This window comes from Oryzias latipes, chromosome 15, assembly GCF_053564925.1.
Source record: "Oryzias latipes strain Hd-rR chromosome 15, Olatipes_Hd-rR_3.1".
Taxonomy (NCBI): domain Eukaryota; kingdom Metazoa; phylum Chordata; class Actinopteri; order Beloniformes; family Adrianichthyidae; genus Oryzias; species Oryzias latipes.
Window position 1 is genome coordinate 24,533,220 of NC_136251.1, and position 26,345 is coordinate 24,559,564.

At 38.9% G+C, this 26,345-nt stretch overlaps 3 protein-coding genes and 1 long non-coding RNA gene across 9 annotated transcripts; 1 reads left to right on the forward strand and 3 right to left on the reverse strand.

Annotated features, from left to right (window-relative positions):
- The first annotated feature begins 209 nt into the window (after window positions 1–209).
- Window positions 210–9,573, forward strand: LOC144984163 (uncharacterized). 2 transcript variants are annotated; one of them, XR_013647842.1, is made up of 4 exons: window positions 210–350; window positions 1,413–1,526; window positions 9,227–9,342; window positions 9,434–9,573. It is a non-coding gene; the product is annotated as an uncharacterized LOC144984163 (long non-coding RNA). The 2 variants fall into 2 exon arrangements; XR_013647843.1 differs by lacking the exons at window positions 9,227–9,342; window positions 9,434–9,573 and adding an exon at window positions 5,820–5,953.
- slf2 (SMC5/6 complex localization factor 2) lies at window positions 687–14,949 on the reverse strand. Of its 5 annotated transcripts, none has more exons than XM_023963448.2 (20): window positions 14,786–14,949; window positions 14,107–14,141; window positions 12,592–13,178; window positions 11,296–11,341; window positions 9,198–10,828; window positions 9,039–9,118; window positions 8,854–8,967; window positions 8,580–8,747; window positions 7,246–7,351; window positions 7,081–7,168; window positions 6,864–7,005; window positions 6,672–6,759; window positions 5,778–5,954; window positions 5,141–5,235; window positions 4,960–5,047; window positions 4,740–4,844; window positions 4,563–4,640; window positions 4,383–4,469; window positions 1,654–1,722; window positions 687–1,551 (listed from the first exon to the last, which is right to left on the reverse strand). In XM_023963448.2, exons 1-20 carry the CDS (start codon window positions 14,818–14,820, stop codon window positions 1,222–1,224), a joined length of 4,149 nt encoding a protein of 1,382 aa, XP_023819216.1. In that variant the 5' UTR covers window positions 14,821–14,949; the 3' UTR covers window positions 687–1,221. The 5 variants fall into 5 exon arrangements, with proteins under 5 accessions (XP_023819216.1, XP_023819218.1, XP_078788159.1 ...); XM_023963450.2 differs by lacking the exon at window positions 14,786–14,949 and adding an exon at window positions 14,601–14,744; XM_078932033.1 differs by lacking the exon at window positions 14,786–14,949 and adding an exon at window positions 14,313–14,454.
- A 363-nt stretch (window positions 14,950–15,312) lies between these two features.
- Window positions 15,313–18,533, reverse strand: pgam1b (phosphoglycerate mutase 1b). The gene is made up of 4 exons (XM_004077139.5): window positions 18,267–18,533; window positions 17,485–17,759; window positions 16,851–17,031; window positions 15,313–16,523 (listed from the first exon to the last, which is right to left on the reverse strand). The coding sequence occupies exons 1-4, from the start codon at window positions 18,403–18,405 to the stop codon at window positions 16,354–16,356; spliced, it is 765 nt and encodes a 254-aa protein (XP_004077187.1). The 5' UTR covers window positions 18,406–18,533; the 3' UTR covers window positions 15,313–16,353.
- A 5,028-nt stretch (window positions 18,534–23,561) lies between these two features.
- marveld1 (MARVEL domain containing 1) lies at window positions 23,562–25,149 on the reverse strand. Its single transcript, XM_004077140.4, has one exon. It carries the CDS (start codon window positions 24,595–24,597, stop codon window positions 24,100–24,102), a length of 498 nt encoding a protein of 165 aa, XP_004077188.1. The 5' UTR covers window positions 24,598–25,149; the 3' UTR covers window positions 23,562–24,099.
- Window positions 25,150–26,345: the final 1,196 nt, after the last annotated feature.

Consider the following 26,345-nt stretch of genomic DNA (forward strand, 5'->3'; position numbering starts at 1 on the left):
TCATTATTTTAGCGACGAGGTTTGTGTTGATTTTTACGTAGTGTCAGTATTATCAAAGGTAAAAGATTTTACTTAAAAGAAAGTCATTAACGAGGGCTAAAAGTAAGTAAAGATAAATCACACGTCATTTCTTAGATCGTACACTAGTTAATAATAAAAAATTTAAATAGCAGATTGAAAGAGGGCTTCCTGCTTATGTTTTTGACAGAATTTAAAGAGGAACTAGCAGCTGTTGAAGAAATATCCAGATGAACTAATCATAAGCAAAGCTGGCCACATAAAAAATTGGTGGCTAAGATGTGAAATTGAAAAGGATCAATGGCAGCAGCAGTGGTATGCCTATTAACCAGGTGAGACCATTTTCCAAAGCAATATTAAGATAGTTGCAATAATAATACTATGACTTAAATATGTTCTTTTTACTCTTAAAAACGTATTTTGTATAATTTAATCTGCAGCCCATCTCCCCTCTATTCCTACTTTGACTTGATCATCTATTTGTAAGAGCTAAAGCTCCTCATATGGCAGTTTATGTTTTACTTCAACTAAACGTGTTTTTTGTTGAGCACACAAAACCCCAACAGCTTCTTTGACTTCATTCAGCTAGCTTCAAAATAGCACAATTAGATGCCAGAGTATACTTAATAAATACTTAGAACATAGAATCAAGTACCAAATTATCTATATTTTTCTTAATTTTTTAATAAAAACAGAGGAATTTTTATCCTAAATATCTTAGCATACACTATCAAATAATTTCAACAATTTTAGTGTAAATCTTTGCACATAAAGGCGAAAAATAATTTAAAAACAATAGTTTTTATGGTTCATTAAAATACAATATTGTAAATTGCAAAATTTTTCATTTTTACTAAAAAAATGGATACAAATATTTTGGTCAAAACTTTAAATTTAAGGGTAAACCTAACCAAGTGTTAAGAATGAAAAGCTGACATAACAACCCAACATGAATAGAATAACATATAACCTGTGTGAAAACAGTGTGAAACCAGTGTCATTTTTTTGTACATATAACTAAATGATACTAGGTCTGAAGCTTTACTAAATGTAATGCAAAAAACAGAACATATTTTTATAGCATAATACATGAGAACAAATACAAATGTACAGTTAGTCTGTTAAAGATCTATTACCAAAAAACCAAACAGTGCAAATAAACATGAGGCAAAGTCCTTTAAAGGTTTACTGACACACAGGTTATTAATGCGTCTCTTCTTGTGAATCAATTGGAGTTGAGTTCCCGGCACTGCCTTGCTGCAGGTCACTAGTCACTGCCTCTTCAACTGTGTTAGTGTCATCCTTGCTGGTGTCTCCTTCGTTGTCACTTGTCTGACTCGGTTCTGGATCGTTTACTTCATCCATTAACCCCTCGATTTTTTCTTCCTCCTCAGCAGTCGTAGATCCTTCGTCTTCATCAGTTGAAAGCCTATCCTGTTCCTCCTCATTCATTTCTTCATCAACTGTGCCCTCTTCCTCGTCTTGGCTGGAGCTTGTGATTTCTAAAGGTATATAATAATCGTAAAGCTTACCCTAAATGAAAAAAAAAAAGGCACAAGCATCACAAAATGAGTCAGAGGACAACCGTAATCAAAACGTGCTGCACATGTATCAATAAGATAATGACTAGCGTACATTGAGTGGTCTCGTCCTCTGAAGGAGCATCTGCCATTTGGTGTAAATCCTCGCAACCAGGTCTTTCAGCTGTGAGAAGAGAGAAAACTATTCTTCACTGTTGAGCCTTACAGATATTTTAAGGGAAGACTTTTAATTGATGAAAATAGTATTAAAACTACAGGTCACTGTTTATTCTAATGACTTTGCCGACTATTGTGAACATGTGCAGCAATAATTCATTAACCCTTGTGCTATCTTAGATGACCCCACCCTTACATTGACGTGTTCTCCCTACCATGACAAAGGTGGAAATATTACATGGAATCCATGGACACCAGAGAAGATCACAAATCATTGAAGAAAAAAGGTTCAGAGCACTGTCTAGTGCAGGGGTCGGGAACCTATGGCTCGCGAGCCATATATGGCTCTTTTGATGGTCACATGTGGCTCGCAGACAAATCTTTAATTATAGTTTTTTTTTTCATTAGACCAGTCCTTCTCGGGCGCGATGCGATGCCAGAGGCGCGCAGTAGTAGCAGTGCTTAGAGAGAGAAATCTGCGCCAGCGCTATCAGTTACTATTATCTATTATTTCACAGAGTTTGTACCAGCTGGAAACCTTTGAATTGACGTGCCTAAAACTGCGCGCTCCCGTCTCTGAGAAAGAGCGCGCAGATGCGGGGACGGGATGTGTGAGGGAGAAAGCAGAGGGTGGGGGTGAGGGGTTGTGGGGACAGCAGGTGAATCGCGCAGGGATTATAAAAACGTAAAACCCACTGCCTGTCACCCACTGCGGCGTGTGAGTATAGGTTTGGCTCCCCGTCTGCATGTGAGCAGTCTGTCTCACATCTACAGAACATTCAGACCTACGATCACGTTTAAAGTCTCAACACCTGCATGAAGCAGAAACTCACCACGTATCAACCAGACTAGACCATCAGCAAAAATACCACGAGAAATACTCATCATTTATTAGCAACAGAATAACAATGTTATTAAAAAGAATCCACAGACTTATTGTACTTTAAAAATGTTGAAATTACATCAAATGCACACATTCATTTGTATATTTAGTTTTAAACATATTGTCGCGGACTGAGTTGGATGGCTGTTGGGCCGCGTTAAAAGTTCTGGAGTTCATTGAACGCGTCAAGCAGAGATCTGATTGGCTCTCAGTTCTGTCGCTCAGCCTGTTGTTAGGTAGTTTGGACCAATGGGGTTCAGCTATGGGCCGAATAAGGGAAATGGGAGGGCTGCAGCGGTAGCAGGGGAATATAAAGTTGGGAGAAGCGCTCTCGTCTCGGCGGGAGAGATTCAGGAGTTGCTGAATTAATTGAACGGCGTTTGTTGCGGTCTGCAGTAATCGGAATAAAGAACTTTAAAAGAGGTTAAGTCTCCGTGCCTCAGTGTGGGGAAGGGACACTACATTATTGTATGGCTCTTTCGAAATTACATTTCAAAATATGTGGCATTTATGGCTCTCTTGGCCAAAAAGGTTCCCGACCCCTGGTCTAGTGGGTCTAGATGACCCAACTCCCAATGTTAAAGTGCCTAGGATAGCACAAGGGTTAAAAAAGGATATCTGCATGTTTGGTATGAAGATTTGATCAGGATAATTCAGCCAAAAGTAGAGCTTGAAGTCAAATGTTGTTTTGAAGTCACTTTATACTTTGAGAATTATAAGAAAAAAACATGTCAGTCAAAAATACTTGCAAACTATTACTTCTAAAATACATTAATATAATTCCAACTGCCTCTAGATAAAGGCTTTCTGTCAGTGAAGAACATTCAGCTCCACAGAGTCTATGACAGCAGTTATGGTTGAAGGATTCTCTGACCTGGAATTGTCCAACTATTCTCTGAAACTCAACATGTCAGGTTTTTCTCAGACATCTGCTTGACTTTAATGTTTCTCAGTGGAAATTCTTCCGTTTGTGTCGAGATGGAAGGCAGACTTTAGCATTTTAAAGGCAGTTAGAACAGCCGGTAATGAAGATGAGCTTCCACTTGGTTAATTAATTGATACCTTATTCATCCCACAATGGGGAAATTCTTCTCTGCATTTGACCCATCCTCTGGGGGAGCAGTGAGCTGCAGCCTAACCGCGCTCGGGAGGCAGTAGCGTTAAGGGTCTTGCCCAAGGGCCCCCACTAGGTGATGTTAATTGCTCGCCATTGATTTGGTAATTGCCCCATTATCAATGTTACCGTAGTTCCCTGCGTGGTAGCCTTTCACCTTACCAACCAAGCTACCCAGCTGCCACCTTTATTGTTGCAGAAGTCGCTTTAGAGCTGGAATTGACTAGTTTACATAGTTCTACAGACTGAAATCCAAATCATGAAGGGGACAAAGACAGTGAAACTGCTACAGGTAAATTATTTTTATTAAATATATGAAAACCAGGATCAACTGGTTTGGCTAAGATCCAGTTAGACAGGTGAACATTTGTGCATTCATTGACTTTTATCTTTTTTTTTTAAATAAAACCTATTTTTATTATTATTTAAAAAGATACTAAACACTTTTGGATGCCATATATGGAGATTATATTAAATTATCATTTGAATTATTATTATATTATATTAAAATAGCTGGAGCTATTTAATGCTGCATTTTTATCACATCAAAAGAAAAGTGTTTTTAGCCTATTTTTTTCCATCTAAAAGATATTTGTTAGCAAAAGTTGTTAGCAGATGTTTTAATATTCAGTTATGATTTGAATGTAAGCGTTTGTGAAATGATGCTTACCTTGCTGCGGTAAAGACACTTCTCACTTTCTCTGATGTCACATTTAACTCGCGTTTCCAGCTCTGATGACAAAACAAGCAGCTGCTCCTACAACCAATACAATATGCAACAGAATATTTATAAAAATCTAATAAACTAATTGACAACACATCATTGTAGATTGGAGATAATGAACTTTACCTTTTGATGGGGTGGGAAAACCTGTAAATTGGAGGCCTCATTTGCCAGTGTCAAAAGGCTATAGCACAAATAGTAAGCCTGAAATGTGACACACAGGAATAACCAGAAATGTTTGTTAAATCATCCAGGAAAAAACAAACACTCTAGATGGAAATAATGACTAGTCCACATGCAGACCTGTTGGTCCAAAATGCCCAAGTCCTCCTCTGAATTGTTTTGCTGTAAGCCACGAAGTAGAGCTGAAGGTTGCATTCGTGGAAGATATGGCCTCAATTCAGCAAGCTGTAAAACCCCAGGATCATTTATTGACAACATTATTAATTACAAAGCACTTAAACAATAGATGTTTGGTGATAAATTCAAAATCCAGTGCTGAAACCAGAACGGAGCAGATTACCTGGAACTCATTCTGTGTCGGTTGGTATCTGCAGTTTCCTTCCAGTAACTTAGAAATCATGCAGAGGCTCAGATGTCGACGCAGCTCTCTTTGCAAAGCAAAAGAGGAAATTATTAACGCATAAACGCTAAAGCAAGAAAAAAAGAGGTTTAGAAAAAATTAAAAAGGTGAAAAAACGTACTTTCCACGTGTGTGGTCAGGCAGGAGCTGAACAAGCAGACACATGTTCTGGTGGTCTTCTGTCAAATCAGTTAAGGCCAGACAGATTCTAGGCAGCTAGAAGTATAACGATGGCTTTATGTCACACGACTTCAAATTTATATACATATAATTAATAAACACGAAAGAACTCAAGCTAATGGGCTTATAATAGTTTGACGTTATTTACAAAGTCTTCATTCCTGCCCAAAGCAACAGCCTACTGCAAGACTTAATATTTTTGAAAAGCTATTAATTTAATTCCAACAATTCTGCCTTATTTTTCCAAAATACATAATCATTAAAAACGATCCAATTTAAAAAATAATAGTCAATAAAGTTTTACACGTAAAATATTGGGAAATTAAGTAAAATATGTAAACAAGTGCAAACCTTAGAGAAGGATGTCATAATTACTCAGAAGTTGAGGGTTTCAGTCCCCTATAGTGCAATACTAAGAATGGGCCAAATGGTTCCCTGATGGACACGATCAAGGATTGGATTTTTTGAGTCAAATCAACAAATCTGATCCCAATATTTAAATTGATTTCATACGGGAATGTTGTACATCCATTCTACAAATAAATTAAGAATACAGAGCAAATGACTTAAGTACTGACCATGGCATCCCAGTCCTTGATGTTGTTGACAATTTTATACAGGAGGGCATTAACGTCCACACTGGACTGGAGGATGCAGCGTGTGTCCAGGCTGACTTTTTCCACCACAGTCAGCAGCAAAAGCAGTTCATTGTCGCTGTACGAGTGAGGACACAGGCCCATACAGTAAGACAGGTACTGTAAACAAAAATCAAAAGAGAAGAAGTTGTACTGCAATGTTCTAGTGACATTTAAGCAATCTCAAGTTTTAATAAGATTTTACCTTAAGGAGCAAACCAACAACAACAAAAAAGTAAATCCTGTGCAAAACCTTTGCTTTAAACACAGACTTTAGATGTAGATGTTTTTTCTGACTTTGGCTTTCAACAAAAGTGAAATTTTCTGATCAAAAATGTTTGGTTTGGTTCCACAGTTGATTTTTATATTTTTTGGGAGGGTTTGCTTTAGTATTTTTTAACACTAAGACAAAAACACAGAAGTGTCTGTTCTCACAGAGGGAAGAAGTTCACACCATCCTTAAAAGATTAGTACCTGATCTCATGCTGGGGGTTGAGGAAACCTTTAGCTCAGGCTAAACAGTTAAGTAAAGTTATGCATTTCCCAAAGCTTGCTCAGACTGAGATAGATCAGAACTTGTCTTACAGTGGGCTGGAACACACTCACATGGAGACAATTGAGTGTCTTATTGAAACCATGACACACTTTTTTATGTAAGTATGAAAATACTTTCCCTTTTGAGATGCAATGAGTGGCAAACTTCCTAAAACAAAACATCTGGAGACAGCAGTAGACAAACAGACGGCACCACCATAAGGGTGCAGTCTATCACAATATGTACAAGCTATAAACTAAAACTCATTTTTGTCACCAGCTCATTTTCCCACAAAGTCTCACCTTCAACACATTGATGTAGTTGTACTCATGGAAAACGATGTCATCCTTGTTTATGGAGGGACTCTCAGGTTTAACAAAGTCATTGTCTCTACAAAGAAATCACCATAGTTAAGTTATAAATACTTAAAGGAGGAAACTTCAAAAAAAAAAAAAAAAAGCTTTTGCTGGATAATGCATCAAATTGTTGCTTACAGCAAATCTCTCTCTGTGAATGGCGGCTGCAGATTTTCAAAAGGGAAAAGCGTAACAAAGCCAACACCCATGTTCATCAAGACCAGAGTCACATCTGCCAAGCTGGGTACCCACACCTTAAAGCGATGACTTCCATTTTTGGCTGTAGATGTAAGAAAACATGTAAATTCAACTCCGTCACAAGACATAGAAGCGCTGCGGGAGTAGAGACACTGACCAATCTGATAGGCAGCAGCACAAGCGATGTCACACAGGATGTGGAGAATCTTGTCAGACACCATCCTCTCGTTGTGGACTGACATCATCTTTCAGGATCAAGTTAGACTTACTGGTTAAAATTTCTAACATACAATTGAAAATGTTAGAGGGGTGTCAGGCTTACCTTAAACAGGAAATGCGTCACCTGAGCAGGACAGGGCAGAAAAAAATCATAAGCCTCCTGAAATAGTCCAATATTCACGTGTAGCCGCAGTTGAGCAGGACTTGACCTGGTTAGAAAACAGAAAAATTTAGTTTATAAGATGGTTACTTTTCCTGTCTTGTAAAAGGAGGAGGAACAATTTGACATAAAAAAGATAAAAAGATGAGTATTAAGAGAACTCGTCATAGGAAGTAATAGAGTAAATTGAAAACATCACTTTTTGAAATGTTACATTGTTTTCAAACTGGAAGATGAGAAACAGACCAAGCAAGTGTGGCGTCACCCATAGAAAAGGGTTCAATCCAGCTCCAACCAAATGAAGTCAATTCAGTCGCCATTTTTTCTACAATGTAGACACCGCCATGTTGAAGCCGGATGTAAGCAGTGATTGGTCTGAGTAAGCGTTTTTATTGCAACCACTCCCATCAATCAGGAGTGAGCTTGTTGAAAGTCCACATCCCCTACCACGCAGGCTAGACAGAGGCTGCGTCCAAATTCCAGAGCTGCGCTCTTCCTGGGCTGCATTTGAAGGCTGCTTACCTCACAGCTTCACGACAAGTGCTGTCCAAACTCAGCGGCTCCTCCAAATGCGGCCAACGCATACAGCCGTCTTTTTCCCAATTTCAAGGATTGGTCTGGTGTCTCCTTCTATGCTGTACATATCCCAAAATCCATTATGGCCGAACCCTAAGATTTTCTGACAACCATGGCGGACTGTGAAGCGGGACCCGGAGTTGGAAATAATTACACCTTTTTATATTTACACCTCCAAGATTAAAACTTGGATCAAATAAACCAGGAACATTTTGTGCTCCAGGCCTGGTTCACTACTCCTCTCTGTTTGGGACTCCACTGGAATTATCTAAAGGCTCAAATTCACAGACGTTAACATCTGGCCTACCAGCTGCATCCATTGAAGGATGCTGCGCCTTGAATTTGGACACACCCCAAATCTGTCAAACGTTTGACAGAAACGTCGGCACCATATACTTTTTATTGAGCAATCTAAATGGTAAGTTTACAACTTGTATTACTTGCTCTACAGAACAAAATATTATACAAGAAAATTTTGAATTAGCAAGAAAATGTAAAAAAAAAAAAAACAGTATCGGAGGAAGAACTCTAACAAATATTATGACTAACTAATAGCTGTTTATTTCTCAATAGAAGTCTACAGGATTTTGGCTTTCTGGAGCCAGCGGGTACTTCTTCTTTGGAACGCGAGTCTCATATCTCATACCAATAATTATCCCAGAAGTGCTCTAACACGCTCACAGCATAGACGCAAAGCTTACCAAAGAAGTGCTTTCTGTGCTGCTGTCTGTGGGTTAACCAAGCACTGGCGAAGCTGCAGCGCGTCCTGGTTAAAGATGCAGCCGAACCTCTCCAGGTTGAACACCTCCTCACCTGGAGGCACTTCCCTGATTACACTGGACATTAAAGAGTAGCGCTGCAAGAATTCCCTGGTTCAAAAAAAAAAAAAAAAGGGAAGAACTTTTATCCAAGTCCAGAGCAAAGAGCGATCCAGGGGTGTGGAGTAATATGCCAACATGCTTCTGCGTATCTTACTGCTGCTCAGTGGAGATGCCCTCCTCCTGGCTTTCTTCCATCTCCTCAGAATCAGGGATCCTGAACAGGTCGTCTTTGCATGCACTCAGAAGCTGTGCTTCAACTTCTTTAGCTCTGATGATTGAAAACAAGGAACCTTCAGTAAAAATATTAAAGATACCAGATACAATGTTTAAATAACATACTTCTTGTTGTTGTTCATCTCCTTCATCAGTTCATCAAGATTGTTCCTATAGACGCCAGACTTTATGGCAGATGGCAGCAGCTGTAAAAACAGTAGAAAAGAAGATTTTTTCTTCTTGAATCTTTAATACGATTAATTGACATTTTTGTTTGAAGCTTACACTTTTTGACTGAGAATTGTGATTTCCAGGTGTGCTTGGCTCGGAGAAGGTTCTCTTCTCTGGGGTACAGAGAACCTTGGGGACAGGCTCCATGATCTCCTGCAAAGACATCAGGTTCTCCTCCTCGCTGGTGTCAGAGCTCTGGGTAAGATCCAAATTGCACGCAAAGTTCTGGCCCAGATCAAGCTCCCCATCTATAGAATCATCTTCACTGACGTTCTCTTTAAACCTTTCAGGTGCTTGCTTCTCTGAAAATGAAGCAGGAGTAGAGTTGGGTGAAGATGCTGCACTGATGGAGAGCCAAGAAGTTTGTTTGTCCCCAGATGTAACAAACTTATACTTCATAGTGGAGACGCTTCGGAGTCCTTGATCCTTAAAGCCAAGATTCATTTTTTCAAGTTTTACCAGTTTTATTGTGACGGGTGAGAGGCAAATGGATGAGTTATATGAGGACGGTGCTGTACATGACTTGTCCATCGCTGTCACGTGTGCATCTTTGTGACAGGAGGCCGGTACATTAGAAGGGGTACTAGAGGTTGATGCAGGACTGGAGCCGTTCTCTGAGGTGGATGATTTGGTTTTGTCGTTTTCTTTAGCTTTTGCAGTCTTGCTAGCAGAGCTTGCAGCAGTAATCACACAATCAGAGGGGAGATGTGAATTAGGAGGTGAAGATTCTGCAGATGGAGACTGTGAAGAGGATCCACCAACATTGGTACAGGAGCTGGATGCAGGATTGAAAGCTTTCTCTGTACAGGGGGGTTTGCTTGTTTCAGCATTTGTTTTAGCTTTTGTAGTCTTGCATGCAGGACTGTCACTGTGAAAGGTGTGATCTGTGGTGAAAGGCGGGTTTCGCACTGCAGAGGGTGTTGCATTTGGAGATTCTGCAGCTACAGTTTTATGACAGCTGGTAACTGGGGTGCTACACATGGGTGCAGGGCTGGAGGATTTCTCTGAGGCGGGACATTTGATCGTTTCAACATTTGTCGGGGGCTTTGCAGACTTGCAAACAGAGCTGACTACTACTGGGTCAGGAGTGAAAAGCTGGTCTATATCGTCAAGAATTGCTGCAGATTTTCTTCGACTGGTTTTATGACGCTCTGCAGCCTGGGAACCATGTAAACCTGAGCTTGATTGAAATGTTGGTTTGGGACTGATGTGGTCAATTTGACTGCTTTCTCTCCTTGGATCAGCTTTACTATGAGCAGGTTTGGAGTCCACCGAACCAGAACGATAAGACCGAACGACGACCTTCTGAGGAACATCTGAGGTACCAAAATGATTTCTTTTAGGATTTTCCTCACTTCTTCTCCTGTGACGTTCATCCCGAGGCTTTGAAGATGAACTTGACTTCACGTCCTTTTTCTCCGTGGAGCCTGAACACACTTCCTTTGTTCCTGTTGATCCTGCTTCATTTGTCCCATGTTGTGTCCTCTCTGTACAGGGAGCGCACTCTGTTGCTTTTTTGTGGGACAATTCTAAGAGTGAAGAGTTCTTCATCACAGGATGGGAGACTGCAGAAATGCTTGGTGTTTTGCTGGAGTCAGGACCCTCAGGACATGGTTTCTTGGCATTATTGTGACGGTGCTCAGACTCTCTCCGCCTCTTGTGAGATGAGCAACTTGAATATGGTGCTGTAGACAAAAAAAGAGGCAATCAATGCGACGCCTACGTTCAGATGAGCTTTCTAGGCCGTTAGTTATTATGGCTGGATGACAATGTTTTCTTGATGCCTTGATAAGATTTTGATTTGTATTTACAAATGTAGAAAATTTATAGTTTTTGCAAATCAGTTGATGAATAATGCTGGAAGGTGCAAAAGCAGAAGTGGTCAGACAGTCTAATGTGCTCAAAACTATACAAACAAGCTGCTACCAGACCTCACATACAAAATAATAAGTGCTCAGGTCACGCCAGAGCAGAGGACAATCCCATTTTTGTGTAACTTTGTAACAGTAATGTAACGTTTTAGAGCTAGTCATTTTAAGAAAAAAAAAGGTAAACAAAGCAGGTAAAACGCATCAGTCCAATAAACTTGACCAAGTCTGACAGATGGACTTTTTATGCAATTACAGTGCAATTTTTGCATTAAAAACATTACCTGGAATATTATTTTCACTTGAAGTTCGTGGGTGATGGTGGTGCCTCTGGAAAAAAAGACAGAGAGCGTTTAGGTCACTAAACTAAACTCCCCCTCAAAAACAGCAGTTATAATCGGTTTCTATGGAATGTTTTAATGTAATTAATATATAATAGGGATGCAACAATTCACTTTCATCGCAAGTCGGTTCAAACCCTGATTTTTTTCGTTATGGTACAACATAGGATTGGTGTATTACAAAAACAGACTAAAAAACTAAAAATTGATAAAAAAACGAGTGAATTTCTGAATTTGGAGAAATACAGAAAATATTTCAGCCGTCTTTAGTGCAAACAAATCATTTCAAAGAGTCTTAAAGAACATAAATATCACAGAGTTTAACAATCACATTTAAATCTTATATATTTTAATCCCAGCTGGGGAAAAACGTTAGTAAACTACTACAGAAGAGCAGTTTTGTTGCTCATTGTTTTGAAGGTTTAACTAAATAAATAAAAAGACCAAAATAATATGAATATAATAACTACGATCAAAGCTTTTGTGTTCTGGGTAATGAACTTTTCCTTTTTGTGTACAAGAAGAGAAAACAGCTGATGATACTTTTGTACTGAAGCTTTATGTACACTTTTAAATCAGTTCATTTCTAAACTACAAATATGCATTTTATTTTTAAGATTTAAAGCAGTTTTTATTCACACAGTTCTGATTTAGAAGGAGCTTAAAGCTGCTTTCCTTTTGTTTTTTCTACAAGTGTGAAAATAGCAAAGCAAAAGAAACTCAATTACATCTTTGACTTAACTAAAAAACAGCAGAGGTGACTTAAGAGCTTGGGAGAATGCTGGAAGATAATCAGGAAGGTTTGAAAAATGATTATTCTGTAACGTATTTGCTTGCTGTAACCAAAGTCCACCAAGTGATATGACATAAGAATGTAGCATTAAAAGAAGGGCTAATAGTCTGAATCATGTTTAATATAAACAAAGGAACCAAAGAAACATTTATTTCTTAGCTCACCGTTTTTCTATTAACAAGCAAAACATTGAAATGCTGAAAATTGTACCCTTAAAACATAATCATAACAGTGACTTAGTCCTCATTGCATCATCTGTGTCAAACATGAATTTAGAGCCGTTTCTTCTGTGCCTGCCTCCAGGTTTCATTCATGCAGGAACCATGTAAAAACCTGGAGGCGTGTTCAAGAAACAGCTCTAAGTTCATGTTTGACACAATGAGGATTAAGGTTTCATCTAAGCGGGGACAATGGAAAAACCACAGTAAGACAAACAGGAGCAATACCTTGAACGGGTCGTGTCTTCGTTGTGTGTCACTACTGGCGGATGTGGCAAACTTGGATTCAGTCTCTTGGTGTTTGACAGATTGGCCGGATGAGAGGCGTTCTTTTACGTTGTGAAGACACTGAGATGATGAACGTTGGCTACAACCAGAAGAGGGCACATCAGCTAAGCCCCTGTTGTTGAGGGTAACTGGAACTGGCTGAGATGAAGAATGATGTTTAGACTCTGACAGAGAACTTCTTTGGAAAGAACCCTTTCTTTCCCTTTCTGTTCCATAGCATGGAGATACTGTGCTACAAGAGCTTGATAAACTGCTGGGAACAAGTCCACGAGGTTCTACACAGTCCTTAGGGGGACCTGTCTCTGTTGACAAAGGAGTATCTGCGTTGGGTGGGTTATTTGGAGCAACCCCCCCTGAGTGATGAAGGTGTGGATGGAATCTTTCCTTGCCAGGTGTATGAAGTGGCAACACTCTCCTGGGTGAAGGATGAGAAAGTCTGTTAGGAACTTGAGACGGCTTCATTGGAGTCTCCTGTGGAAAGGCTGTGAAATGATGTGGGGGAGGCTGCTGGGGTGTGAGGTCCATCACTGTGGAGGAGAACATAAAAACTGAATTCAAACACACTTTCTTTGTTCATAAATGAGTTTTCTAACACCTTGGAGTAATTTGTCGCACACAAATATATGAATCCATTAGGGGCAAAGATGAGATAATTGCATTTCCTAAAGAGGTCTATGAAGAATGCGAAACAAACCAAAACTACACAGTAGGTTATTTCAGTAACTAACCATACCAGTCTGTAATATTTATTTAAAACACCACTCCATTCATCTTTCAATCCATTTTAAAAGCATTACTAGAGGTATTTTAATTTTAATATGCAGAAACAAAACAAAACTCTGCACCTAGTTTATGCAGTGCAGCAATAGTTCAGATTAAATTTATCTCCGAGTTGTGGGTGGGACTATTGGCGTGGAGTAAGCCTGCCCCCCTTCCCCGTCATCTTATCTGTTTGCAGTTTCTACCGCTAGCTTACAGCCGTCAATATCCCAAACCTAAAATTATCAGTGCAATAAAAATGACCAGCAATATTGGAGCTATCCAGTCGTATAAATTCTGATCCAGATGCCAGCTCGGACGAGGAAAAGCAAAGAATACGTGGCTTTAGTTGTCTGCGAACAGATGCATCATGTTTATGCATGACAGAACACCCTATTTGCCCACCGATTGTAGCACCCACACCACTGCTACAAGCTTTTTCAAACAACATTTTTTCTGCTACTACTTCACAACAATTTTAATAGGGAAACACTTGCAAAATGCAATTTTAAGATTAATTTTCTTGATATTTGTCCACCATGAGTAAAATGCCAAATAAAACATGTTGAAAACACAAAAAACACTATTTTCATCAGAGGGGGTCTTTAAACTAAACAAAATGTTTTCATTGGAATATGTTCTGTTGAAATTGCTAAACTGAGCTAAAGTTAGGAGGTGTGTGATGCCTTCACTTACCTTTGTTCCGAGAGGAGGAATAGTCCGAAAGTCTTCTAAAATAGAAAAAATAAATAAATAAAATAAAAAGGATGTAATCATTCATTGAGTTCGATTACGAAACCTCACCAGCACAGTCATTTGCAATGCAAACTGCTCTGCTTTAGTCTGCACACACAATGCGCTTTCACACAACAGCCAAAGAAAAGAAGACACCTACAACATACTTAAAAAAAAAAAACTACCAATGCAGCTCGCGCCGTGAAAAAAACTATTTTTGCGCTTCTTTTTAACAGTTCTTTTGCATTTTTACAATAATCCAATGTCAAAACTGCGTTTGCAATTCTCTACAACAAACAAAAATAAACACATTTGATTTTGTTTACAATTAAACACTGCCGAGTAATTAAAACAAAAGTAACTAGCCAAACAAAGTCGAAAAGGAAAGTGAAATAAAAACTGTAAGGTCACGTTCATGCTTAATTTTAAATGTATAATAAGTTTGCTGCACTGACATTAGAATGTATTATCACCAGAACCACTGCAACCCATGACATGTTCTATGTGCACAGCAGCCGAACCGTACCACTCGATATAAAGCAGCGCGTGAATTAGCAAGTGCTTGTTGTTTCAGGAAGTGAGATTTGGCTAACTGCAAATTAGCAATGTGGGTGAAAGTGAAATGCCAGAGCTTTCTTACGAAGAGTTGTCTTGATTTTCAGAGGCTTTCTTCATTCTCGGGATCAGAGAGGCGTTTTATCCACGCGCACTAAACAAATAAAGAGAAGTTAACGCGAAGAAATTCATCATGAAATCCTCTCCCGCCTGTCCCGGCGTCAGAGGGCATTTCACGAACTGCATGATGGAACATGGAGTCGATTATATTTCCACTTAAAGGGACAATTCAAAAATTGAAATGATAATGAAGGTGCGCAAAACCTCCCTGTTTTAATTCAATATCTATATATGAGTTACAAATGATTGGTGCTCTTTATTATTATTGTACAACTAAAACATGTAAATTATTTTGAAATGTATAAGAGGTTTAAAGAAAAGGGAAAATATTTCCCATAAAACCATTCTATAATGTTAATTTTAAAAAAATAACAAAAATATTATATATATATATTCCCTTAATTTTTGTAAATTACTGTGATTTTTTCATATTCTAGTTTGTCATTTAAAATTACAGTAACCTCAACTCAAAATGTTAGTAAAAAGGCAAAATAATTTGTTGGTCCATTTATTAGAATGCTTAGGTTACATTTGCCTAAAGTGGAAGAGAAACAAATACTCAGCGGCATAGCGGGAGGCACATTAACACACCGTATAGATGCCAAAGACTGAAACAACCTCTGCTTCACAACACTGTAAAGAACCTTACACCTGCTAATGGAATCTACATTGACAATGCAAAACCAAATAAACCTTTATGTAGCACTGTTCAAAAATGAGCAAAAGAAAAATACCAATTTTTCCACATCCAAAGCAACACACAAATGCACTAGACAGACATACAGAAAAATATACCGGTACTTTCCCACCATTTTACCCAAAGGGGGGAAAAAAAAAAAAAAAAAAAAAAAAAAAAAAAAAAAAATCACAAATAATGACCTTTATTAGTGAAAAGAAGTTCTTAAATAAGCATCTTATAAACGGGGCATGCAAAGTTACATTAAAACTACTGTGATAGCCGTCAATCGCTGATAATCTGAAGACAATTCAGTGTTTCATCTACAGACACAGTGAAGTAACTTCTTGCAGGTCAAGTTGCGTTGGGAATCTTTTGACAGAAAAATAAAAACATCAACAGGTGACCGCAGCAGAACTTTCAGTCATTACAGTCTTTTCATTTGCTTCATTTTAAACAGACACTACAGATAAAAACTTGAACATCTGCCCCCCCCATTAACAACCATGCTTGTTTAGGTGCAATATTCAGTTAGGAAAACTTAGAGGTATTTTTTTTACTATATATATATATATATATATATATATATATATATATATATATATATATATATATATATATATATATATATATATATATTCTTTTATTTTTATTTTCTGGAGTTTCAGCACATCCCATTTAATCCACCCATTCTTTCCTCCACTAAATAAGGAATGCAAGTTTTGACAACAAACTACCGAACATCCAGCATTTTCTAAACCAAAATAAGCAATATTTTAGGGAGAAAAAAATCTGAAGTAAGCAGTTTGGGTAAACCTAAGTACAGACAAAGATGACTTTTATGGCTCTCCATTTTTTCACTTCTTGGCCTTTCCCTGAGCAGCAACAGCCTCCATGGCTTTGCGTACCGTCTCCTCGTCACCCAAGAACTGCATCGGCTTTACCGGTTTCAGGTTCTTGTCCAGCTCATAGAGGATTGGGATGCCAGTTGGCAGATTCAGTTCCATGATGGCTTCATCTGACATTCCTACAATAAACATAACAATGATTTAGATTGCTAATGACAGCGGGCAGAGTAAAAGTAAATGACAGCACTGCATTGCATTGCATTGTGGACGATTACATTGACTTAATGCCAACGGTAAATTTTTTCCAGGAACACATTTAATTTATGAAAATCAGAACACAAAAGGACTAAAAGCTAGTCAGATATCTAGTATTTGAAAGATTCTTTGCAGTGTTGTATTTCTATGATTAGGACTAGAAACATGTTGAAATAAAGTTAATTTATGTGTAAGCAGACTCTAAACGGTGCCATTTTCACCTGTTTAGAACATGCTTTCCCATCACCTACCCTCCAGGTGCTTGACAATTCCCCTCAGGCTGTTTCCATGGGCAGCGATGAGCACTCTCTTTCCTTGTTTGATCTCAGGGGCAATCTCCTCATTCCAGAAGGGCAGAGCTCTCGCAATGGTGTCCTTTAAGCTCTCGCAGGAAGGCAACTGGTCCTCAGTCAGGTCTGCATACCGACGGTCCTGCAAACAAAATAGTAAAAGCTCCAAATTTAATTTAAAATTTAAGTCCTAGTGGTGAAAAAAGAAAGCCGAAACTACACAATTTGCAGCTGTGAGATCTGAACATCTGTTTAGTCAAGATCTATTTGGTACTTTGTACTTGAACCCAGAAGAACATGGTGTTGTCAGTCATACATTAACTCTCACAGTTCCTGCAAAACAGTATATTGCTGCATCCCAGTGGCTGACAAACGTCATCCATAACAAAGTCTTAAATATGTAAAACTCTGTGCTGTGTAGACAAAAAAACAAACAAAAACTAACATTTTTCTTTTTGGTGTAATTTCTGCTGATTACACTCATAAAGAAGGACAATTCCTCCGTGACGCAAGTCAGGGTTTGCAAAACTCTGATTTCCTCACAATACACTCAACATGTGGCCCGACTGTTTGCACTGCAGATATCTTATCTCACCTTGCTGATCACAGAATAGTAGTCATGGTCAGGGCCCATAGGTGGAGGAGGGGTATCAAACGAGCGCCTCCAGATTTTCACTTGAGCCTCTCCATGCTTGGCAGCTGTCTCCGCCTTGTTGAGTCCCGTCAGTCCGCCGTAGTGGCGTTCGTTTAGACGCCAGGTCCGATGAACAGGCACCCACATCTGATCAATGCTGTCCAAGACCAGCCACAGAGTTCTGATGGCTCGCTTCAGCACGGAGGTGTAACAAACATCAAACTCGTAGCCAGCATCTGCATGTTTGAGACAGGATTTACATCACATCATAGAAACAGGGTAACTTGTAGAGTAAACTCTTACATACGGCCAAATGCCATTATTGTAATACTTATTGATCAAACGGTCAATTAGATAATGTTGGGGGGGAAATTGATCCATGTACTTGCTTTTAATATATCCAGACCTTGAAATAATGTGCTAAATTGTACAATTTTTGGCTTAAAATGTCACAGAAAGTGTATGCATCTGACGGGCTATCACCTTCAGAAATACTTTAAACAACTTTCCCCGTTAGCATATGGACTAAAAGGAGTTAATGTCTTCGTTTGACTGAATGAATGTCTTGCTAGCTAAGTGACTTAGCAATGTCACAGAAACAAAATCTCCGCCCTCGAGCAATACTGCGGCTCGCTTACATGCCACTCGACACGTACAGGGTCGAGTCTGGATGCTAGCCGATGCAGCTAATACCCGGAATGACACACCGAAAGATGGAGGAAATGTAACCCGTCCTTCCTCACCCTTTAAGGCCTGTCCTCCTCTTTTTGCCTCCCGTTCCCCAGTTTCACTCAGGTCCGCATCAAACCAGCCGCAGAAGCGGTTCTCCTGGTTCCAATTACTCTCTCCGTGGCGAATAAGCACCAATTTGTAGGCCGCCATGTTTAGTCTCACTCGGTAGGTTAACTTAGCGATAGTTCGATGTTAAATGTGGGCTGACGGATGCAAACGATGTCAGATGAGTAACTTTCAGCTCCCAGAAAGCTGACAGGTACACTTTCAATTGTCAAGCATATTTATGCTGCTGATTGGCTATTTCTTCGCCTTCCGGTTTCCACAACCAATGAGATTCTGACATATGACGTCACTTTTCTTTCTCCACCAATGATTAAAAGCAGGCGTATCCGGAAAGAAATGCAGGCGTATCCGGTCCTTTTGACCTTCATCCCATGTACTGTATTGGTCAAAAATAAAATTTAGATAAAGTTTTGACAAAGGTATAATTCTATTGGTTAATAATAATACGATTTATAATAATAACAACAATAATAATAAATAATAATAATACCTCCTAAACAAATATGAATCCCACAAAAATCTGTCACTCGTGCAATATTTGAAGTCAATGTGCAAGATAAACAGTTCCCATGAGCAATATAGTTTCAGATCCAGAAATGTTATGTAGCTATGTAGGTATGTATATTTCTCAGTTACACAAATTCTTTATCATTCTTTTAGTATTATATTACTTATTTATATTGTTTAAGCAGCTGGAGTGCACCGGAATTTCATTGTCACAAGTTTCTTGTGTAACAATGATAATAAAGGCTTTCTGATTCTGATTCTAAATAAGGCTTTGAGAGCTTTGAGATGACATATTTGTATTAGGTATTAGGTAATTATCTCTGTCTGTCTGTCCGTCCGTCTGTCTGTATTTGATTATGTCGCAGCACCACAGACAAGTGGAACCACTTTCTTGAAGCTGTAAAAGAACTCTGTTTTGAGTCATACTCAACATACTCAACACCAGCAAGAAACTTTACATTGCAAAAAAGGCAAACACAAATTCACAATCGCCAACTGATATGAGACTTTAGAGGTGTGTCATGCTGAATAAAGACCCAGTATTTTTTATCAGTACAGTAGTTTCAAGCATGGTAGAAAACACGACGTTTTCTTCACATTTTTAATACAATACATTTTGAAAAGAAATATCTCACTGAAAAAGTTTTACAAGTCAAATATACAGGTTCTATTTTTTTTAATATTATCTAAGAAAACAATAATCAAAGCAACATTGAAACCTTAAAACATATTTTTTTTACATTTGCAAATGTTTACTCAAGCAAAGGCATGATCATAATCCCTCTTTTTTAATTAAAAAAAAATTAAATAGTCTTTTTAACACTTCTGCTTAAAATTCTTCTTAGTTTTCAAAGGGCAGATAGAACTTGAATGGCCTTCAGCGTTTGTTGGCATCCTTTCAGTCTTTTGGAAATAGTCACACATGTTTCCTTGACACCATCATGTGGGTTGTTTTCAGTACCCAAAAAACTGGTTGTTTGTGTCAATCAGGTGTAATACATTGTTTAAGCTAAATGGTTTTTCAACAAGCCAATATTCCCATTTAGTTACTCATACAAGAAATATGTCAACAACAGATCAACAAAAATATATTTTTTAAAGAGCAGCATTGGAAATACCATGTCCAGTGAATGAAAGTCAGCAACATTTGATTTTCTTTGGCATTCAAGATCTGTTGTGAAACTGCTGTGATCAACCACCCTATGTTTTCAGTTAACTTTGATGACATGTTTCCCACTAAAATGCAACTAATTAGTCAGCTATTTCCTGTTGGAGACTGAGGTCCTGACTTTTTTCAGAACAGGAAGCAAAAGCTTTTAGTTGTTTTTACTACAACAAACGATTGAAGAGTACTACATTTCAGACGTCCGATATCACAGTCTCATTAATAGTAAAATAAACGTATTTGTTGATATTTGTTTTTTGTAGACTTAAGCATAGTTTATTATAGGCTAAAGCTAAAATTTGTTTTAGCAGTTAAAGTTTCCAAAAAAACTATAAAATACAATAAAATATATTAATGTCATGGTTTAAGTGTCCTAAATGTGTGTATAAACTTATGGCCCCTCCTAGTGGACAAAATTTGAGTTTTTTTTATCCCTGCATTTTGTAGCAGGTCTTATTACTGTAAACCTTTATCTGTTTTCTTTTTATCATTTGTCTTCACTAAAAAAATTGACAAAATTTTGACATTTTCCTATCTCACTTCAACAGTTGTGTTGTGGTGAAAACAAGGGCTTAGGTTAGGAAAGTGATGGCCTCCTCACAGCTTAGAACAAAGCTCTAAATGTCTCTGTGATTTTGAACTGTAGAAAAAAATGCATTTGTTAACTAAATATGAAACCTTCATGGCCACAAATACTAATAAAAAAATGTATGGCTGTTCATGCAAGACCCACAGTAAAAACGTTAATTTTTTGGCCAGGATATTACCCACCCTGTGGCATAAAAGGAAAAAAAACCCTAATACACTCCCTTGCTTTTATCTCAGACATTTAAAAAATTCCGGCCCACAAAGTCTTGGCTGGCAAACTTATGGAAATGGCAGTATTTTCAGGGTTCTATAAATAGCTGTCATTATTTCCCACCACAGACTTCCATCTCTCAATGCAAACACTGGGCCCATTCTGAAGTACGACCTTTGAGAAAGCTGCTGCCACAGCTGAGGAATCTATAACCTTGTTTGGGAAGCCGACCGAACTCTACTTCGTCCCTCACACAGACAGGAAATGTCAGTCTCAGATTTAGCTATGGAACTTACATTTATTTTTACACATTTTTCCTTTTATTTCCTGTTTCCCCCCACCATTCATTCACTTGCTCGGCTGATCTCCATCTGGTTTTCTAAACCACTTCTCCCTGTTCAGAATGGAATGTGAATGTCAGAGGCAGGAAAAGTGGTTAATGGGGCACTGCTTATGGTGTGTGTGTCTGCATTTTGGTGTTTCGTGTGAGGGCCAAAAACTTCAGATGCCACACAGGAGAGTGTCAGCAGAAAAGAGCTGATGGGACGGAGCACTTCCTCTGAGAATTACCTCCGCGAACCTGGGTGGCGAAAAGCTCTTTAGACCTTTTCCCACCATTTCAATGTTTCTTTACACTCATATATGCACCTGAACAATGAAACTCAGAACACCAGACTGTGCGTCAGCGTACATACACAAAATCCCATAATATTCAAACTTTGCACATGATTTTTTTCAAACTCATCATTTAGGATAATGAACATGTTGAGACGTTAAAAACTATTCTAACAGAAGTTTGTCTTTAAAAACTTTAATAAAACCAAGAGGAAAATTTCATCAAACGCTATGATCCGCTATGAAGGGTAAAAATCAGGACTTGAAATACAAAACAATATATACACATACAGACTCAAACTGCTTTTCACATGATTTCTGTGCAGCTTTACATACAAACAAGGTGTTAAAAAATAAATAACCCTAAGCTGTATCAGGCACTGATCACATATTTTGTTGTGGAGGCTTGATTGCTGTGTTGTGCATGATGCCTACAGTTATTATGGAATTTTTCACAATTAAAAAAAGGTAAACATTGTGGTTAAAAAGGACCAAACACAACTTCTTATTCTTATATTTTTTATCTTTAGTTATGTTCTGTCACATTTTTAAAGTCTCACTCAATCATCTTTTGATCTATATTTAAAGTGTTCCCAGTGGTCTTGTAAATATGAACATGTCGTTTTTACCCAAATAATAATAAAAAAAAAAAACCTGTGTTGTTTTCTAGGACAAAGTTCCTATAGAGTGGCAGTAGTTCATTAAAAATTTTCCTCTAAGTTGTGGGTGGAACTGTTGGTGCGCAGTTAGCCTGCCCTTACTTCCCGACATCCATCTGTTCATACCCCTCCTGCTAGCTTACAGCCTTTCATCTCTAACCTAACATTACCGGTGCAACAAAAATGGTGACTAATATTGGAGCTATGCAGCCGTACAGTTTTGAGCCAGTTTACGTCACACCTAAGCTTTTTTTAACTGTATTTTTTTCATCTGCTCCAGATTCACAACAATTTGAATAAATAATTACTCAGAAATGCAGTTTTAAGCATAATTTCTTCATATATACCCTCCGTCATGAGAAAAAAGGCCAGAAGTTCATGTTTAAAACACAATAAAACATGATTTTCATGGGAGTGGGTGTTTAACAATGTGAATTTCCTGCCACTTAACTGAAGCAAAGTATTTCATTCTTTTCATAACAGTATTGTTGTGAGGAATTTTAGATTCCAACAAGAAGGTCGCTGCTTATCAGCCTCCCCCCATTCAGCATCATGAAACTTCATAAAGTGGCAGATGTTTGGATTTCGGAGTAGCAAACATTTGTGGTTTCAGATTTCACATTTCGTTAAGTTTCTTACTAAATAAATGACAAAAGTATGAGTTCTGGAGGAACTTTTTTAAGGCGTTAACAGTGACTCCAAAAGAGAGCTCAAAAATCTCACACAGGATATGTCTCATTGGAAAACCAGCCAAAACAAGTGTTACCGGTACTCAGATGTTACTCCAGGGTACCTTCAGACTTTTTCAGGATGCCTTTTTTTTCCTTTGAACTATAGTGAACATCACAACCACTGCTTCTTACAACATGAACATATTTAGCCAGGGGATCAAGAAGTTAACACAATGGGCTTGTTATGAAAATCCCTAACTTAAAATTGCACCAAACTGGTCAGCTGTGGTCACTTCTGCTTTTGTGGTCAACATTTGGTAAATGTGGGGATTTCCATTCATGACTTCAACTGCCAGAATGTACAAACTCATGCTAGAAGTACATAATTCAACACAGGATGCTAAATTTTGCATCAAGCATTGTTTCTTTGGTAATAACAAATTCCAGAAATACACGAACGGTCTTATTTATGAGTGGATTCTTTAGTATTAAAGCTGTCGGCAGTGTATTCTTGCATGACTTCAGCAGATGAGACAGTCTTTGTGCGTTCATTGGCTCAAATTTAGCCCACCTCCACCCCTAGATTGTTCCGGTAAGAGCATGCCTTCTTCCAAATTAGTCACACAATGTGACACACACAAACTGCTTCCAAGTAACACAACCAACACACACTGTGCTAGAGTGCGTGTGGTTGAGCAGCAGCTTAAAAGAAGCAGCTTTCATCCTCCAGTAGGGAGTCTGCGGCCTAAACTCCTTTGAAAAAGTCACAACAGAACAGAAAAAAAAAAGCTTTGGTACATTATCACACTTTACCACACACAAGACTCAATGCACTTGACTTTATTCTTTGGTTTTTACATATAGTACATATAGTACCGACTTTTGTTTGGACCATGGACAACAGCAGTGATGCTGCTCACAAACTTGGACAGCATTTGGACACAAAAACAAAAAAGTGTGAGTAAGAAAAAAAAACAGATGCTGTTACACAAGCACAAGAAAACATAAAATACAAAAACATGAAATAATTACCCCTGAAGTTACAACTGTGAGCACACCTGCAGCAGTTAGATACATAACATAAAAAAGTATCTTCAAAATCTATAAAATGTATTTTTTTTTGTTGGAATTTTATGTTGGATTATGTCTTTCATTTGACAATGACTGTTTTGGTTGCAGTAAATGTCACTAATTACGCATGCATTTGCGCACAATGAACTTTGCGCCTGGTTTTGTCGCTTCTCCACCGCCTGGAAGAAGGAAGAGAAGACAGCAGACACAACTGTTGAGTGAAGTTACAGTGAAATTAGGAATTCCTCATTTTGCAGTGGTCTCAAAAGCCACTTTACCCCCCTCCCTCCTTCAGAGGAGCGTCTGATCTCCACGACACTTTCTGCAGCCCCCATGAATAACCGATAGGAGATAAGCGCAGCAGCTCAGACAAGCGAACACGGCGGCTGTCAGGTAGATCTTATACAGACAGAGGTGCTTGTACTGATCCAGGTTGCAGAACGAGTTGCGCTCCGTCTTGTAGATCATGACTCCAATCGCAGGGAGATAGAGCAAAGCGGCGGCCACGTCGTGCGCCAAGTTGGTGGACAACCAGCGCTCCCCTCCGAGCAGAGGCACCAGGTCCTGCTTGTTCAGGAGGGTGATGAAGAAAAGGGCGAGGGTGAGGAGCCAGAAGAGGACCGCCACGAACAGGACAAAGTGGATGGAGCCCTCGTATTTGTTGGCAGCGATGGTGACCCACAGCCCGGCTCCGAACACGATCTGCAGGATCCGGGTGATTCCCCAAAAGCTCCCGATGGTCTTCAGCATGTTCTCCCTCATCTGGGACTGGGGAGGCTGGGAGGACATCTCTCCAGCTAGATCAATCAATCAACGTCCCTTTTGTCCCCCAAGTAGGGCGGATGGTGTTAGCCAGTTGCAAACAGTTGTGATCAAACTGCCAAAAAGTGGATGCAGGAAGCTGGAGGAAAACTTTAAAAACGGAAAAAAATGTTTTAGTAAACAAAAATAAAAATGGAATTCTTTGCACAGTTGCGGAGTTTTGACCCTGCTATGTTTCGTGTTTTCCGTTTCCTCCGTTGGAGTCAGTTTTTTTGGGGAGGGGGCTGGGTGATGAAGATGGGATGGCCTGTAATCTAAAGCTTGCCCCTCCTCTGTTGGACTGATGGACTCTTCTGTGCATTTGAAGCTATTTAATATAATTTCCTACCGCCTTTCTTTATAATCTGACAGTTTATAGAGTTTTTCGACTAATCTGAGTCATGTTTTTGTTCCTAATCGGCCTTTCTCCACCTCCTTGGTTGGTACTCCGCTCTCTCCACAAAGCCTTGCTGTTTGCGGGCCCATGCGTCATCCACGCTGCGTCTTTGCGCGCACGGCTCTCGCATGTTTTCGTCTTCCTCACATAAATGACAGATGCTCCTTGTGCCAACAAGCTCATTGACGTCAGAGACTTCCAGCTCTCACGCCCTACGTGGCCGATAGGCGGAGCTAAAAGCACAAACCCCGTTTTACGGCTACTATTGGCGGAAAAATAATCCTAACCCGCCCACAAGGCGGAGCCAAGAACTGATGTCGGCTTTCATTGCTCGCTTGAATGACATTGATTCAGAAGAAACGCTCATTGAAGGACGTCAGCAGACTCAAGTAAAGGTCTATCACACTCACTACAAGTCTTGATTTAAGAGAAACTACTATAAGGACACAAGAAAGTTAGGTCTATTAGAAAACTGAATGCACTTGGGTGAGTAAATGCTCTGATTACGGTCTATTTAATGTGATTTATGAACATTTTTTTGCTATTTTTTTAGACGAAAAACGTGAAGTTTTCAAGCCTTCTGTTAAATGACAGCCCACCAGAGGTCATAGTGTAGGTCTATTTCATTAGATTAGCTTAAATAAACAGTGCAGCCTGTTTGTTTTGCTCTTAGGAACGTCAGACATTCCAGGTTAAGTGAATTGGAGGTCAGAGCCGCTTGTTTTAGTGCTGCTTTATTTGTCTGTGTGCAGATTTCTGTGCTATTATCCCAATTTAGCAAAAAAGCAAGCACAAAAAACCATAATGCATACTCATATCGCCCAGAGGGTAGGGTTTGCACTTAACGTGACTGCGCACAACGTGATGTGAACTCTTTCACATGAGCTGATGGTGTCTGACCCACTTATGTGAGCCTCGGGGATAAACCGTTAATGTGCAATAAAAGCTGACTGAATGAGAGCATCACATCTCTACAGGAGGACTGGAGACAGCCTGGGAAAAACCTACAAACTTTTCACATAAAAAATATTCAAATCGTTTGTTATTATTATTTTTTTATTATTATACCTGTTAGAGTTGGGGTGGGGTGTCCAAACTTTTTGCAAAGAGGGTCTCCTTTGGTGAAAACGTTTGACGAGGATCGTTCTTTGAACTATTTTGATAACACTGATGAACAATTTCATGAACATTTTGTTGCTACGGCATACTTTTAGAAAACAGATACATCTAAATACCAAAATTACTGTCAATTTCTCCCCCCTTTCATTCCCAGTTAGCTTGTCGTAGATAAGGGGCATTCCAGATTTGGAGGACAGATGAGTTTCAAAGTTTATGAGAA